At 43.7% G+C, this 18,463-nt stretch overlaps 1 protein-coding gene across 1 annotated transcript; it reads left to right on the top strand.

Annotated features, from left to right (window-relative positions):
- The first annotated feature begins 218 nt into the window (after positions 1–218).
- Positions 219–16,886, top strand: LOC117386994 (matrix metallopeptidase-21). Its single transcript, XM_033984384.2, has 18 exons — positions 219–259; positions 685–772; positions 1,658–1,741; positions 1,811–1,901; positions 2,871–2,945; positions 4,303–4,377; positions 4,447–4,530; positions 4,619–4,704; positions 4,924–5,022; positions 5,130–5,248; positions 7,948–8,053; positions 9,033–9,343; positions 11,789–12,141; positions 13,610–13,749; positions 13,829–13,970; positions 15,068–15,325; positions 15,405–15,577; positions 16,581–16,886. The coding sequence occupies exons 2-18, from the start codon at positions 710–712 to the stop codon at positions 16,884–16,886; spliced, it is 2,565 nt and encodes an 854-aa protein (XP_033840275.2). The 5' UTR covers positions 219–259; positions 685–709.
- Positions 16,887–18,463: the final 1,577 nt, after the last annotated feature.

Raw genomic sequence — 18,463 nt, 5'->3', positions numbered from 1 at the left:
AGTTAGCTAACCAGACCATACCATTCTGTAAAAATAGGTGAATTTGAACTTGTAGATACAAATAACTTTAAAATTAAATATATATTCCCACTATATCAGAGTTTAAACGTTATATAAGACTAAAATAAACGTGTAAATAGTAATTTTTAGTTGTTTGAACCTTAAAAAGATGGATTTGACATTGTTAGCACTTGGGTCTCCCCTTTTCCTCTTAGTTAGCTAAACCCATCCATGAAGTCAGCTGTAGGATGCGTTTGAGGTACTTAACTTTGCATTTTGTTATATTTTCTGATTATTTTTAACACTTTACACCAACAGCGTTTGATAAATAACGGGTATATCATTGCTAACTTAATTTCACATGCACATTTATGGCTTAATTCATGCTAAAACTAAGCTAGCCTGTCAGTTCACATTTGTATCGCAGCTAATGTCAACAAAAACAGCACCACTTTGTTTATTAAACGTTACAACCGCTTTTGCAGTGTTTATACGAGTTATTTTATGATTAAATTAATGCATTTTGCTTTAAGGCAGTGACACAACAGCTCTGTTATCAGCACCTAACATGTGATAGTGTAAAAGGGTGTAGTTTTTGCAGAAATTCACACCCATTAGCAAATCCAGCTCTCACAGTTTTGGTCACACAGCTGATATTCTCTTGTTTTTTTGTTTATTATAAAGGTAGTTCATTGAAGGCTTCGTGGAGATGAATGTCCTGCTTCTCAAAGAGCCAAGGGATGGAGAATCAGGGCCAGATCCCTACATAAAGGTAAGATTTTTTTTGTTTTTTGTTTACATTGATTCATTTCTATCAGTGACAAGCTTCATTCTGCTGCTGTGTTTCTCCAACCGCACCACAACATCCACTGTTTAACTAGAGACATTTCACATTCTGCCCCCGTCTCAGTCTAACGATACAAGGATATAGGGAGGATGGGGGGGCATCTGACACACAGGGTTATTCAGGGTTTCAGGTTCAGCTTCCTGTTACATGGTGCCATTTTGAGGGCTGTTGACCATTCAAAAGATGTAATATTTTGTTTTGAATTGTTAATTGCTATGGTGACAGTTTTAACTTTTCATTATTTTTAAAGCAAACCTATTATGCAAAGTCAAATTTACAGAGCTTTTAACCATGTTATAGTCGTTTCCTTCACCATTTACTCACCTGAAGTTGTATTTGAAGTGATTCATGTTTGAGCAATCTTTAATCGCTCATTTTCAAAACGCCATTTTGCAGAACAATCTCCATTTTCACCGAGTACACGTCCACTGTGATGTACTTACTTCATTCTCCAATTTTACTTTCTTAATCAGTGATAAGCGTAGGATTCGAGAGTAGGTCTTCTTTAAACCCAGGGACAAGAGACGCTCAAGATACGGGATGTTATTGCTGTTGCTAAATAAATGCTACATCTTGAAATTAATATAAAACATTATAGCAAAAAGCATTTGTTTAAAAGTAAGAATGAGTTGAAGAGTGAGTGAGGTTGAGGAGTTTTAGCTTAGGCACCATTTTGAGTACTTTTGACCACATAGATAGTTAACACTGTTGTCATAGCAATTAACATCACTTTAAAACTCATGGACTGGTGGAATTGTTTGTCATTACTATAACATACATTTACGTTCATTTATCCTGTTGTTTTTACAGGAGCTGGCGGCACATGGACTCAAAGCTACGCTCATCCCAGTGCTCTCCTTTAAATTTGTCTCACTAAACACACTTTCAGATAAGGTGAGAGTTTGACTTTTGAGTACATAGAATAAAATGTTAAATATTAAAAGTTTCTGATTTTTGCGGTAGATTTTCCAGCCTGAAAAACATGGCGGTCTGATCTTCACCAGCCCCAGAGCAGTGGAGGCCGTGAGGATGTGCGTGGACGAGAGGAAACAAGGTGACAACATCTCGACTGTGAATATATAATGAGTGTTTTAGTTATGCAGTTGTGTCTGTGCAAGCTGAAATTCTAAGACCTTAAAGGAACTGTATGTATCCTGCACTCTGACTGTTTTAAAAATGTATTACAATCACATCTGACCCTGTGTCCAGAGCCTTGACCTGCAGATCCAGACACATCCAAGTGTCTTATCTCAGTTCATGGACAGGCCTCATGTTCAGAACCTCCAGAACTCACTCCCTGAGCTGCAGAGGCTGCACTAGCACTGACTCATGATTGTTCTGCAGGTGCTGGGGTTTAAGCAGTGACCAATCAGTTCAGAGAGACGCATTTTAGATTTAAACCCAACTGAGAGAGTCATGTGAGGCTCATTCTGCTTTCTGATTGGATAATCGTCTTGAACCAAAACACCAAATTATAGCGTAAATAAATGGACCATTCTGGTGTAAGCGTCAAAGAGGACCAAGAGTCTGAAATATAAAATCAGAAGGGTTTTAAGGAGTTCCACACAGGTAAAGTGAACAATGAAACAACAGACTCTCAGGAAAGGATAAGAAAAAGTCTTGAGATGTGCATGTGACAGTTTTTATAGTGTCTTCCGATGTGTATATGTGTGTCTGTAAGGAGGATCCTCTTCTAATCCGCGTGGCGTCCTTGTAATCCGCCCACGCTGCCGGTCCATACATTTGCCCTTCTTTGGTGGCACGTGTTATTTACCTTAGCGTTAGTAAATCAAGATACCAGTTTGATGTAGCGCTGCACTGCTAGAAAATACGTCACAGCCACAATGTCCAATGTCTTCCATAATTAAGAATAAATCAGCGTTATAATTGTTCTAAGTAAAAGGTCTATCTGAACATGTTTGCCTTCTGTCTGGGGACACAAATGGTTCACGTGTATGGAATTTAAAATCAAAATCTTACAGTTTAACGACAACAAGGGTCAATATTCTTGCTGTGTCTACAGAATGGGAGGCCTCTGTGAAGGAAAAGTGGAACTCCAAGTCTGTTTATGTCGTTGGAAAAGCAACAGCTGCTTTAGGTAAGAGTCATTTTGTTCTCCTGTTTCATCAAATGTTTACTATTGAGCACTGAGGCGTTTCCTTTTGGATCGAGTTTGATCGTCAGTGTTTCAGAACGTGACGAAACTCCTTCAAAGCGTTTATTGTTTTATTGATGTAAGTGTGTCGACGGCACCTGCAGCTCTCAGTGACTCGTCAAACGTCTTCTCTGTTTTTACTCGTTCAGTTTTTTAGGAAATGAGCTCGACACGAGTCACAGTTTGGTGTCGCTGCAGTTACAAAGTTCTACCTGTGTCGCCTCCGTAAAAAAACAACACGGATCGACTATAAACTGTTGAACATTTGAAGGAGGAGTGGGAGATGTTGAGAAAATGGTGGATTATATTTTTGCTATTCATCAGAAAAGTCTTTGTTAATTCAAGTCAACCAAAAGTGAATGGACTGTAAAATGTATCAGAAATGTGAGCAAGTCTTCATACACATATTTCCTTATTATAAAACAATAAACTTTATATTTTAAAGCTGAACATTTGAGTCCTCAGGATAAACTGGCTTCATGTGGCCCTGCTGCTTGTCACAGTCCGATCTCCTCAAGTCTCAGAAGCAAAGCAGGACTTGGTCTGGTTAGAACTTGGATGAGACCGCAAGGAACTTCACCCACACCTCTATTAAGAAAGTGGTGTGCGGTGAGGGCGGCCAGAGCGGCAGATTGGCAGCCTCACTTCCATGAGTCTGCCCCAGAGCAGCTGTGACTACAATTTGAATTTACCATCACCGATTGTGGAGTGAATGAATAATGCCCTGTAAAGTTCTTTGGGTGTTTTGAAAGGTGCCTGGCCAAAAAAAAAAAAAAGGTCACACACTCTAATATTTGGTTGTTCCGCCTTTAGCTTCATTGTGGCATTGTTTCGATTTCGCTTCTGCAACGTCACAAGATTTATTTCCATCCAGTGTTGCATTACTTTTTCACCTCTTGCATTGATGATGGTCGAGTCTGACGCTGCTCAAAGCTTCTCCAGCTCATCCCAAAGATTCTCAATGGGGTTAAGGTCTGGACTCTGTGGTGGACGATCCATGTGTGAAAATGACGTCTCATGCTCCTGATCCACTCTGTCACTATTTGAGCCCGATTAATCCTGGCATTGTCATCTTGGAATATGCCCAAAAATCCATTGATGGAATAACCTGGTCATTCAGTATATTCAGGTGTCAGCTGACCTCATTCTTTGAGCACAGACTGATGCTGAACCTAGACCGGACCAACTGCAGTAACCCCAACATATTTGCTTAGTTAAATCCAGGTAGCGACTTTTTTTTTGGCCAGGCAGTGTATATTCACCAGAAAATCTTTATAAAAAGCATTTCTTCTTCTCGCAGTTGAAAATCTGGGCTTGAATCCTCTGGGAGAAGACACCGGAACAGCAGACGTCCTCTCAAAACTCATCATTGAAAGTGAGATGTTTTAATATTTTTGATTTTTCATCCAAACCTTAAGATTTACCAACTGAAATTTCATTTTAGGGGAAGACAAAAACATCCCTCCTTTGTTTTTTCCATGTGGTTCGATCAAGAGAGAGGTCCTGCCCACAGCTTTGAAAGAAAACGGTAAGATACATTTGTCAAATAAACAAAAATAATCTCTATAAATGAGTAGATGGATGAATGAATAAGTGTGTTTGTCTTGTGTTTGCAGGAGTCCCTCTGGAGACTCTAACAGTTTATCAAACAGCTGAACATCCAGATCTGGAGAAAAACCTCAGGAATTATTTCACTGAGCAGGTAAAGTTTAAAGTTTAGTAAATCTATCAAGCTTTTATTTATCTCTATTATTATTATTATTATATTTCAATATAAAGATAAAAACATTCTGTAGTGTATATTTCTGTGATTTAAAATGTCCAAAATATAAAATAATGATCCATTCCAGATGCTTTGTAAAAAATAAACTCATTTCCCTGAAGTATTGATTGTTAAAGTCGTATTTGAATGTGTTTCCAGGGCGTTCCTGCGAGTGTGGCGTTCTTCAGTCCCTCTGGAGTGAAGTTCTGTCTGGAGGTGGTGCGGAGGTTATCAGGAGACCAGCTCGCCCACATCAAAGTGCGACTCATTCACGCTCTTAGCCCGAGCTCAGAGCCGTGCAGGGCCAGGTTTAGTCTTTCCGTCCATGCTCTGTATACGTTTCCAACAGTTTTTGTTCGTTTCAGTTCGCCGCGATCGGTCCGACCACAGAGGAGGCGATGAGAGCGGAGGGTCTCACTGTGAACGCTGTGGCTGTGAAACCTACAGCGGAGCATCTGAGCGCCGCCATCCACAGAGTACTGCAGTAACTAATACTCTACTGCAGTAACTAATACTCTACTGCAGTGACAAATAGTTTACTGCAGTGACAAATAGTTTACTGCAGTGATTTACGCTTTACTACAGTTATGTACGTTTTACTGCAGTTACCTACGCTTTACTAAAGTGACCTACGCTTTACTAAAGTGACCTACTCTTTACTGCAGTGACCTACTCTTTACTGCAGTGACCTACGCTTTACTGCAGTTACCTATGCTTTACTGCAGTGACCTACTCTTTACTGCAGTGACCTACGCTTTACTGCAGTGACCTACTCTTTACTGCAGCGACCTACTCTTTACTGCAGCGACCTACTCTTTACTGCAGCGACCTACACTTTACTACAGTGACCTACTCTTTACTACAGTGACCTACTCTTTACTGCAGTGACCTACTCTTTACTACAGTGACCTACACTTTACTACAGTGACCTACTCTTTACTGCAGTGACCTACTCTTTACTGCAGTTACCTACTCTTTACTACAGTGACCTACACTTTACTACAGTGACCTACTCTTTACTGCAGTGACCTACACTTTACTGCAGTGACCTACTCTTTACTACAGTTATGTACGTTTTACAGCAGTTACCTACGCTTTACTACAGTGACCTACTCTTTACTGCAGTGACCTACTCTTTACTACAGTGACCTACACTTTACTACAGTGACCTACTCTTTACTACAGTTATGTACGTTTTACAGCAGTTACCTACGCTTTACTACAGTGACCTACTCTTTACTGCAGTGACCTACTCTTTACTGCAGTGACCTACACTTTACTGCAGTGACCTACTCTTTACTACAGTTATGTACGTTTTACAGCAGTTACCTACGCTTTACTACAGTGACCTACTCTTTACTGCAGTGACCTACGCTTTACTACAGTGACCTACTCTTTACTACAGTGACCTACTCTTTACTGCAGTGACCTACGCTTTACTACAGTGACCTACTCTTTACTGCAGTGACCTACTCTTTACTACAGTGACCTACTCTTTACTGCAGTGACCTACTCTTTACTACAGTTATGTACGCTTTACTGCAGTGACCTACTCTTTACTACAGTGACCTACTCTTTACTACAGTGACCTACCGACCCTTTCAGTGTTTATAAACTGAACACATGTATTTTAAAAGCTCGTATCCTTCTGTCCATTAGCTCCAGTGCATTTTCAATGGGAGAGTTAGCATTAGCCTCCAAACATCACAATCTATGAAAAACCAGGGCTGTTTGGCGACTAACGACCACTCGACCGCTCTGAGTAACACCAAAGACGCGCTACAAAACCAAAATGTATTGATGTAGCCATTAGCGCCAAAATTAGCATAACGGCTAACTATCACGTAATTAATTTAGCTTAAAATGAATGTTACAACCGCACCAAAATCCAGCAGGCCACAGCTTTGACTTTTGACAATTACATTTTTTTATATTCCATGAAGCTCCACACAGACATCCTGCAGACATCAGTGAACTTTATTTAATATAAACAACAACCTTTTATCAGAGTTGTCTACAAACGTTAAAATTCATGTTTGTATTTTGCTGTTCTTTTATTAAATTGAATGGGATAGAACGTCACTATCAGTACCAGGCTGTGTTCAGATATTCTAAACACGTCCGTCCTGGAAGGGTCTATACTTTAAACTCTCGTCCTGTTGAATATGTTAAATGTACAAGTCTGAGATATAAATGTGATTTATTTTATATATGGTAAGTTATTGCTCTGAACGTGCGTGTTGTGTTTTTGTTTGTAAAGAATGAGTTCCATATAAATATTGTATCTGGTGTAAAGTCGTTCAACTGTGTGAAATAAGCGATGAAAGAACTATTGTGGACTTGAATGTAAAATGTTCTGGAATGTTGTTATATCATGAATAAAACAACAAGTGGCATTAATACAAACTACTCTTACTGTTAAATCCCATTTTAGTATTGAGTATTTATCTTAGTCAATGGGAGATTAACGTTTTTTGAAAGAAATCTCCAAACTTCTGACCCACAAACGTTGAACTTTCTCATTATTAGTTTGAGATCGGCTCCACAAACTTGTAAAAAGGACTTTAAGACACAAGATTAATATGACAACAGCCATGTCTTTGGGGTTGAATAATGTCACCACTTTCTGAAGCTGTGAAAAAAAATAGTTACACAGCGAGTTCCACCTCAAAATCCTTTAAACTTTGGGATTTGACAATGTGTTGATGTCAGTGCAAACCTCTTGAGTATCTAGCAGTATCTCTATGCTAGTTTCAGTATCGATTGGTGTCTTGGAATATATTTTTGGACAACCGTAGGGCCTCCACCACAGCATTATAGTGCCATTTGTTGACTTTTTAAACGTGGTATCTGTCTTTGCAGAGAACTTCAACCATCCATTCAAAACCAATGACCCGAGCATCACGTTTAACACAATGTAGTGCCACCTGCCGACAGTAAAAACATACAAAGCTCGTCTCTTCACACCCAGGTGTTTAGAATGACATTCAAAATCACACCTGGAAGTGGGCGGGGTCACACCTGGAAGTGGGAGGGGCTTGTGCTTTTCTATATAACTCTTATGGGACCTCACAAACTGCATTTCTTAAAGACAAAGAGTTAAACCGAAGCCACGATGCTGACTTTTATCCAGCGGAGATCATGTTATTTTGTGTTTTTGACGTTTCTGATTTTGTGGACGAGCATTAGTTCAGATGCTGAGAGACTTTTCCATCAGAGGGATCACTCGGATCTGCAGAGTTTAAACCAGCACCAAGCCCAGCCAATCACAGACCCCCACACTGCAGAGGTGAGTGACAAGAACCAATCACAGACCCCCATACTGCAGAGGTGAGTGACAAGAACCAATCACAGACCCCCATACTGCAGAGGTGAGTGACAAGAAGCAGCTACGGCTCAGAGGTTGGCAGCCAATTTACAAACTCGACAACATTTTTTTCACCGGCAAAAAGGGATTCAAGAGTCAAGTACCAAGGCAAGTTTTTGCCGGCATTCAAATTAGCAAAAGCTAGCAAGCCTTTTTCCGAAGGCGATTTTTTAAAAGAATGCACGGTGGAGACTGCAGGTGTTTTGTGTCTGGAGAGTCAGGGCAAGTTTGAAAAAAATCTGTTTGTCACGTAGAACTGTGACAAAAGAGATTGTGCGATTGACGAAGACACAGCAAAATCTGTAATGTAATACTGTATATACATATATATCCTGGCCCGGCCCCTTTGTCAAATTTTAGAACCCATTGTGGTCCGTGGGTCAAAAAGTTTGCTCACCCCTGGTCTAGTCACTAATTGAAATGATCAGGTTCAACATCTGTGAATTTACCTTTTGGATATTTCATGGCAAAGTACAGTGTAATCTATTGGGAAAACTGGCTCTTGCGCCCCCATCTGGACGTATGGGATGATCTCATTCTACAATCTGGAAACCACCAATAAACTAGACAGTCAGGGAATAAGCAGAGTAGTGCCTTGGCTTATATGTAAAGGTAGAACAGTTATAAGAATAAAAAAAAAAAAAAAAACAGTAACGGCCCGAGTATTGTACCCTGTGGGACACCGCAGTCCATTTCTGTTGTTTCTGATGTAACTCCATCTAGGGCTTAAAAATAAAATTATTAAAACAAATGATTTTATTAGAAAAATTGCCACACACTGATATTATTTGGTGCTACTGTTTGATTTGGTAACTTAAACCATGAGAATCGACTGCTTTTGTGGTTTGGTTTGATTTCTTTACAAAAATAAATTAAATTGTCATCATATTTTGTTCCTTAGCTGTTCCTGTCCAAATATGGGTTCCTGAAGCCGGTGAACTGGGAGGAGTTCCTCCACGAAGAACCAGATGAACCAGACTTTTCATTTTTAGAGTTTAGCGAGTTAAACATCGAGGAGGGCTTCGCTACGCCGCGCTCACGAGACGCTAACCTCCAAAACGACCAAAAACTACACGACCCACAATTCATCACTGCGCTCAGAGACTTCCAGAGGCTGTCCGGACTTCCCGTGACCGGAGTTTTTGATGAAGCAACGAAAAAGGCGATGAACCAGCCCAGATGTGGAGTACCGGACATAGAAGCTGAGATCGCAACATATCCTGAAGAAGATACAGAAAATTACGAGACTGAAAATTCAGATAGGCCTATTCAGAATCTTGAAAAAGTTGAACATTTGGACAAGAATTTTGAAAACAGTGCAAGTAACTCCTCTGAAGTTACAAATTCTGAAATGGAAAGTTTTGGAGTCGAAAATTTGGGCAACGTTTTTGAGACCAGTTCAAGTTTTTCTTCAGGAGATGATTTGCAAAGACGCTCAAAATTTACCGACAACTTTGACCCTGTCGCAAACCAGACTCATTTTGATAATCACACTGGTAAAATTATGATTGAAACTTCAGATATTACAAATTTGAGAAACTCTTCCCCAATTTTTAACAACATAAATAACACTTTTGATAACTTTTTAAATGAAACAAATTCAAAAATGTCCAACCATTTTGACCCAATCACAAACTGTTCTTCCCTGGAAAACAGAACTGGCAGAATAGTGACTGAAACTACAAATATTGACAATTTTAACACAACTTTTGAGAATGAAACCACATATTATTTTGGTGGTAGCGATTTTTACGATTTTGAAAATGAAACTATATTGAATTTGACCAGTTTTGACCGTGTTGGGAATGTGACGGACGCTGAAATCAAGGAAAAAACTCCAAAGAATCACAGCAAAATGTCAGACTATGAACATTTAAACATAACTTTTGGACATATGGAAAATTTTAATGAAACAAACTTGAATTTTACCAGCAATTTCAACCCAATTTCAAACTTTTCGCAAGATAATAGGACTGACAAGACGGTCATGGAAACGGAAATTGTCAAACACGTTGAAATTTCGCTAATACAAAATTCTAAAATTGGAAATCTCAACAAAAGTTTTGATCCAACTCATAATTCTTCTGTAGATTTTTTGCTAAATTTTAACAACACACACCACAGCAATTTGAAATCCACCAGAAATTTTAACCTAAATTTGAATAATACAAAGTTCACGCAGTCTACAGAAAATTATACTACCAATGCGGATTTAAAATTTAATAACTTTTCAAATCAGATCTTGATTTTCAATGAGACAAACTCAAATTCTTCCAATAAATTTAACCCATTCATGACCGACACTCCTGCTAAAAACACACAACAAAACAAAACAGAATATCTACATCCAGAAATCAACTTTTTAAATGAAAATATTTTAAATTCTACCACCAAATTTGATCCAGTTTCTAATGACACAACGAGTGAAATGATTCGCCAAAATAGTCCAGATAAAAAAGTCTTTGAGCTTAAGCAAAATTTTGGTATTGGCAGTTTAAATTTGACAAAGTTTTCTAATGAAACAAATTCTGCCTCCAGTTTTGACCCAATTTCTTATGACAGTGTTGTAGAAAATGTGCTACAAAATAGTACAGATAGAAAAGCTAAAAATTTCAGTATGGACAGTTTAAATTTTAGAAATGATTCAAATTTTGCCAACAATCTTAACCCAAATTATACTGCAATAGAAAATACGCCTGACAAAAGCGCCCTCAAAACTAAAAATTCTACTTTTGACCATTTAAATGTTCCAAACTTTGTGAATGAAACAAACCAAAATTCTACAGCCAATTTTGACTCAAATAACAATGACACCCAGCAACAAAATACACACAACACGTCTATTGAAACTGGTCAAACTGGCAACGGAACAAAGAAAAAATCTGCTCTAAACTATTTAAATTTTTCAAACTTGTTCAATGAAACCAATTTTAATTCTACCACAGGCAAAATGACTGAAATTATGCACCAAAATAGTTCAAATAAAGCTCAGAAAAATCCTATAGTTGAAATGAAAAGTGGAAATGGAACAAACCTCCACGATTCTTCAACATTTTTTGACCCAGTTGCCAATGACACAAAACCAGTCGCCATTCGCCAAAATAGAACCAACACAATCGCCCTCGAAACTATAAATTCTACTTTTGGCAATTTAAATTTTCAAGACTCTTTAAATGAAACAAATCAAAATTCTACCTCTAATTTTGACCGATTTGCCGACAACTCTACGAAAGAACGCCTTCGTCTAAACGGTGCAGAGAAAGAAGACGCTATTAAAATGTACTTTTTCAGCGAAACCGATTTTAATTCCACTACAAATTCGGACAAAATTGACAATGACGCCACTACAGAAATTATGCAACAAAATATTACAGATTTTACCACAAGTTTTGGCTCGGTTTTCGATGACGCTAATGCAGAAAACATGCTCCAAAAAAATACTGAAATAGCGATTAAAACTACAAATTCTACTATGGACAGTTTGAGTTTTGGAAACGTTTCAAATTTTGGCAACAATTTTGACCCCGTTGACCATGACACTTCTATAGAAAATCTGCAGCAAAGTAGTGATAAAATGTCAAAGAAAAATGTGACTGTAAACGATTTAGATTTTGAAAACTTTCTAAATAAAACAAACCAAAATTCTACCATCGATTTTGACCCAAGTCCCAACAACACGACGGACAAAAACATGGACCAAACCAGTTCTGAAGTGACAGAAACTGGTCGAAACCCTGCAGTTCGTCGGAGGAAGCGCCATCTTGCGACTGCGGTGTCCAAACGGCGTCGCAGCGGGAGAGACGTGGGCGTGGGTTACATGGCGTTTTCGAAGACAGTCCTAAGATGGCGGCTGATCGGCGAGGGCTACAGCAGTCAGCTCTCGGTGGAGGAGCAGAGGTACGTGTTCAGACTCGCCTTCAGGATGTGGAGCGAAGTCTGCCCCCTGGAGTTCATCGAGGACACTGCATCGCCGCTGGAGGAGGTCGACATCCGGCTCGGGTTCGGGACGGGTGAGGGCAACGACGCTTTAATTAGACTTAATGAAGCATGAACAAAGACTTGATTCATAATGAGCAAATAGTTTATTAATGCCCTAATTTATTGTTAATTAATCCTTAAATGCTCGTCACCTGCTTGTCTCCATGGAGATGTTATTGCATTGGCATTAAAGCTACCATTCGTACTTAGTTTGGCCAGGTGAGGGGAGAAGGGAGGGGCCAGGTGAGGGGGAGGAAGGAGTGGGCAGGTGAGAGATGGAGGGAGAGGCCAGGTGAGGGGGAGGAGGAAGGGGCCAGGTGACGGGAGGAGGGAGGGGGCCAGGTGAGAGGGGAGGAAGGAGGGGCCACGTAAGAGGATGAGGGAGGGACCAGGTGAGGAGGAGGAGGGAGGGGCCAGGTGAGAGGACGAGGGAGGGGCCAGGTGAGGGGGAGGAGGAAGGGGCCAGGTGACGGGAGGAGGGAGGGGGCCAGGTGAGAGGGGAGGAAGGAGGGGCCACGTAAGAGGATGAGGGAGGGACCAGGTGAGGAGGAGGAGGGAGGGGCCAGGTGAGAGGACGAGGGGAGGGGCAAGGTGAGAGGACGAGGGAGGGGCCAGGTGAGAGGACGAGGGAGGGACCAGGTGAGAGGACGAGGGAGGGACCAGGTGAGAGGACGAGGGAGGGACCAGGTGAGAGGACGAGGGGAGGGGCCAGGTGAGGGGGAGGAGGGAGGGGCCAGGTGAGAGGACGAGGGAGGGGCCAGGTGAGAGGACGAGGGAGGGGCCAGGTGAGACGACGAGGGAGGGACCAGGTGTGGGGGAGGAGGGAGGGTCCAGGTGAGAGGACTAGGGGAGGAGCCAGGTGAGAGGACGAGGGAGGGGCCAAGTGAGAGGACGAGGGAGGGGCCAGGTGGGAGGACGAGGGAGGGACCAGGTGAGAGGAGGAGGGAGGGACCAGGTGAGAGGACGAGGGAGGGACCAGGTGAGAGGACGAGGGAGGGGCCAGGTGAGAGGACGAGGGAGGGGCCAGGTGAGACGACGAGGGAGGGACCAGGTGTGGGGGAGGAGGGAGGGTCCAGGTGAGAGGACTAGGGGAGGAGCCAGGTGAGAGGACGAAGGAGGGGCCAAGTGAGAGGACGAGGGAGGGGCCAGGTGGGAGGACGAGGGAGGGACCAGGTGAGAGGAGGAGGGAGGGACCAGGTGAGAGGACGAGGGAGGGACCAGGTGAGAGGACGAGGGGAGGGGCCAGGTGAGGGATAGGAGGAAGGAGCCAGGTGACGAGAGGAGGGAGGGGCCAGATGAGGGGTGGAGCCAGGCGAAGCACTCCAATATGGTTAAAAGAATTGCAGAATTGGTCTGATTTAACAAAACATCCCTTTGGAGACAACCAGATGTCAGACTGTTCACAAGAAAAGTTACACGGTGCATATTTAAGTGTCTGTAATATTGTTTAAGAGTGTTTCTATGCAGTTATATTTACAGTGTGCTATTGTTACCGTACAGGACGACACTTGGGCTGTAAGCAGCGTTTCGACGGCTCGGGCAGAGAGTTCGCTCACGCCTGGTTTTTAGGAGACATCCATTTTGACGACGACGAACATTTCACTGGACCCAACGCGGGAAAAGGCATCAGTCTGCTCAAGGTGACAGCACTTGGACAAGGTTCAGGCCAAAGTTTAGCTGTTTCTGTAGTGAATAAAACCACATCTGTCTGACCTGCAGGTGGCGGTGCACGAGATCGGCCATGTTCTCGGGCTCCCTCACATCCACAGACCCGGCTCCATCATGCAGCCCAGTTACCTGCCTCACGAGTCCAGCTTCGAGGTCGACTGGATGGACCGTAAAGCCATCCAGGACCTGTACGGTAAGAAGAACGGGTTTAGAATACAGCCTCCAGTTAAGTGCCTGTTTGTGGAAAAAAAGTTGTGAGGAAAAGTACGAAAATGAACAGAAGTAGCAGTAAGTTCTAAAAAAATATCAACACGGAAAACTCCAAAATGCGTCATACAATTTATGCACAAGGAAGACATTTTTCTGACAGTTTACACCTTCATTTAACACAACTAAGCCATCCATCCATTTTCTTCCACTTATCCGGGGCCGGGTCGCGGGGGCAGCAGTCTAAGCAGGGACTCCCAAACTTCCCTCACCCCAGACACGTCCTCCAGCTCCTCCAGTGGGATACCAAGACGTTCCCAGGCCAGAGAGACATAGTCCCTCCAGCAACTCAGCCATTGTCTATATTTGTATAAGTCTACTCATAATTATTGTGTAATTTAGACACGTTATGGCCCTTGTTGTTAATATTCTGGTTGCTAGGTAACCGTTGAAATTACCTCTATGTATGTCCCAACTGTTGCTCCATGTCCAACCAGGAAGTAAAATTATGAACTTGATCAAAATATCTATAGAAAAAACTGGAAAAACTAGAAAAGATGTTTTGTTAAATTATCAATATAATGACGTTAATTATGTTTTAGTCTAACCTGTTATGTTTTGTCTTTCATTTCATTTAAAAAAACATTATACATATTTTAAACTTTAAAAATAGGACTCAACTGCTGATAAACTGGACAGTACCTGGAGGAGTAAAGGTGAGAGTGAGGGGGGGGGGGGAGGGGCGGGGTCTGGAGGTATAAGGAACAGTGTGACTGGTCTAACAGGTCTCCACGCTTCAAACTCCGCCCCTGCAGCCAGGTGTCTGTGATCAGAAACACCTGGATGTAACCGGGGCAGCCCTGTGTGATGTCACGTAGTACTTGAAACTGCAGAGGCCATTGGAGGAAGCGCGCACTCAGATATAGGACCAGAAAAGCTGAAAATGTACCTAGTTTCGCGCCCTCCATACACGCAGTTTAGCAGTTGTCGTGGAATTTCTAATAGTAAAAACCTTAAAAATATAAACACAGTGTTGAGTTTCACTTTAAAATAATGCCCCCCCCCCGCGCCGTCGTCCCGCAGGTGGCTGTAGGGGGCGCTTCAACACGGTGTTTGACTGGATCCGCCGAGAGAGGACGTCCTTCGGGGAGGTGGTCATCAGGTTCAACACGTACTTCATGAGGCAGGGCTGGTACTGGCTCTACGAGAACCGCAACAACAGAACGAGGTACGGGGACCCGGTGTCTCTGCAGAGCGGCTGGAGGGGGCTGCCTCTGGGCGGGGTCGACGCCTTCGTGCACGTGTGGAGCCGCACCAGCGACCACGTGTACTTCTTTAAAGGTACGGTATGAACGTGTCTACTACTTTACTACTACCATTTCTTTGCTGTAGTATTTGTACTTTTACTCACTTCTTCCAGGTTCTCAGTTCTGGAGGTACGACTCAGACCAGGACCAGGTCTTCAGGAGAGACCCAGAGGGAGTGACGTACCCCAGGCTCATCTCAGAGGGGTTCCCCGGGGTCCCGTCCCCCATCGACACGGCCGTGTTCGACCGCAGGGACGGGAACATTTACTTCTTCAAGGGGGCGCTGGTGAGCAACAGGACTGCTCCTCCATGTTTTCTCAGACTGTAACTGTTGGTTCAGTTCAGTTTGTGGATTATTAACTAACTACTGTCACTCTCTCTTTCTTCCCCTCTTCCTTTCATCTCTCTTTCTCTCCCTTTCTCCCTCTCACTCTCTCATGTTCGTGTTCTTTTCTCTCCTCTTCTCCATCTCCCTCCTTCTTCATCATCTCTTATCCCTTCTCCATTTTTCTCTCTGTCATCCCTCTCCTCTTTCTGTTCTCTACCCCTTCCTCTTTCTCTCTCCCCTTCCCTTTCTCCGTCATCCCCGTCTCTCTCTCCCTTCCTCTCCTCTCTTTCTATCTCCATTTCTCTATATCTCTTCTCTTTCTTCTCACCCCTTTCCCCTCTCCCTCTTTCTCTCCCTGTGTCTTCTATCCCTCTGCCCCCTCCTCTCTTTCTTTGTCCTCCCTCCCCTTTCACCTCTCCCTCACATCATCCCTCTCTCATCCCCCCTCTGTCTCTCCCTCCCCCTCCTCTCTCCTCTCTTGTCCCTGTGTCTTCTATCTCTTCCCCCTCCTCTCTTTCTTTCTCCTCCCTCTCTCTTTCATCATCTCTCATTCCCCCTTCATTTCGGTCTTTCACCCACTCTCCTCTCTCTATTCTCTACCCCTCCTCCCTCTATCTCCTTCGTTTTCACATCGCTCTCTCCCTCTCTGTCATCCCCATCTGTCTCTCCCTCCCCCTCCTGTTTTTATCCCCCTTTCTCTCTCTCTCTCTCTCCCTGTGTCTTCTATCCCTCTCTCCCTCCTCTCTTCTCTCTCCTCCATCCCTCTTTCCCCTTCCCTTTCACATCTCCCTCTCCGTCATCCCTCTTATCTGTCTCTCCCTCCCCCCTCTCTCTGCTCCCTTTCTCTCTCTTCGCTCTGTTCTCACCCCCTTTCCCCTCTCTCTCTCTCCCTCTCTCTCCCTGTGTCTTCTATCTCTCTCTCCTCTCTCCTCTCTTTCTCCTCCCTCCCTCCGTCTCTCAGGTGTATCCGTTCAGTGTGGACTCCCGTCGCGTTGCCCGTGGTTACCCCAGACCCCTGCGCTCCGTGTTTCCTCCTCTCGACCCTCGGGACCACCCCGAGTCTCACCTGGACGCGGCGTACTTCTCCTACTCCCATAATGCACTGTTCCTGTTCAAAGACACCTCCTTCTGGCAGGTGGCGAGCGTCAGGGAGCGGAGGAGACGCCCGCACCTCCCGAAGAACTCGCTCCTGCCCCAGAGACAGATCCACGAGCAGTGGTTTGACATCTGCAACGTGCACCCCACCTCCCTCAAACTCAACCCCTGAAGGAGGTGACGGGGGAGGGGGTCACAAGGAGGAGATTAGAGGGAAGGAGGCCACGGGAGAGGAGGTCATGGGGGAGGAGGTCACAGGGGAGAGGTCATAGTGAAGGAGGTCATAGTGAAGGAGGTCATAATGAAGGAGGTCATAATGAAGGAGGTCATATTAGTGAAGGAGGTCATATTAGTGCAGGAGGTCACGGGGAAGGAGGTCCTAGTGAAGGAGGTCACGGGAAAGGAGGTCATAGTGAAGGAGGTCATAATGAAGGAGGTCACGGTGAAGGAGGTCATATTAATGAAGGAGGTCACGGTGAAGGAGGTCATATTAGTAAAGGAGGTCACAGGGAAGGAGGTCACAGTGAAGGAGGTCATAGTAGTGAAGGAGGTCATGGGGAAGGAGGTCATAATGAAGGAGGTCATAATGAAGGAGGTCATATTAGTGAAGGAGGTCACGGGGAAGGAGGTCCTAGTGAAGGAGGTCACGGGAAAGGAGGTCATAGTGAAGGAGGTCATAATGAAGGAGGTCACGGTGAAGGAGGTCATATTAATGAAGGAGGTCACAGGGAAGGAGGTCACAGTGAAGGAGGTCATAGTAGTGAAGGAGGTCATGGGGAAGGAGGTTGCGGTGAAGGAAGTCATGGAGGAAAAGGTCACGGGGAGGAGGTCATAGGGAAGGAGGTCATATTGAAGGTGGTCACAGTGAAGGAGGTCATAGTGAAGGAGGTCATATTAGTGAAGGAGGTCACAGTAGAGGAGGTCACAGTGGAGGAGGTCACGGTGGAGGAGGTCACAGTGAAGGAGGTCATATTAGTGAAGGAGGTCACAGTAGAGGAGGTCACAGTGGAGGAGGTCACGGTGGAGGAGGTCACAGTGAAGGAGGTCATAGTGAAGGAGGTCATGGGGAAGGAGGTCATAGTGAAGGAGGTCATATTAGTGAAGGAGGTCATGGGGAAGGAGGTCATAGTGAAGGAGGTCACGATGAAGGAGGTTGGGGTGAAGGAGGTCATGGGGAAAAGGTCACGGGGAGGAGGTCATGGAGAAGGAGGTCATATTGAAGGTCATGCTAAAGGAGGTCACAGTGAAGGAGGTCACAGTGGAGGAGGTCACGGTGAAGTGTTGTCACACCTGAACCTCCTGAACCTCAGCGCCTCCTCAGGTGGAACCAGAGCATGTGTTTTCAGTGTCCACAGTGTGAACTATTTTATTTATGTTTAAGTTGGACAAAAACAGACATTAAAGTTCTGTTGGCTGAACCCAAAGACACAAGAACTGATGTGACGTTCATGAACGAGTCGGCTCTTCTGAACGATTGTTTCTCTATGTGACAGAAGCCGACGTGAGAAGTCATTTTATCTACGAACCAGTCGCAGAAATAAATAGTGAAAGGGCCGGTCTTTTGAACGGCTCTTTGACATGAACGGATCCAAAAGATTCGGATCCCACAAAGGAGCCGAACGTCCCATCACTAGACACAAGCCAATGGAGAAAGGACACGACCAGACACGAGGACAATCAAAAACCTTTATTTTCTGTTTTGACAAAAAAAATCTTGTGGATGAACAAAACATTTTACTAAAAAATAAA

This window comes from Periophthalmus magnuspinnatus, chromosome 19 (genome assembly GCF_009829125.3).
Source record: "Periophthalmus magnuspinnatus isolate fPerMag1 chromosome 19, fPerMag1.2.pri, whole genome shotgun sequence".
NCBI classification, from domain to species: Eukaryota; Metazoa; Chordata; class Actinopteri; order Gobiiformes; family Gobiidae; genus Periophthalmus; species Periophthalmus magnuspinnatus.
The sequence above is the reverse complement of the archived record's forward strand: the minus strand, read 5'-3'. Positions and strand labels throughout refer to the sequence as shown.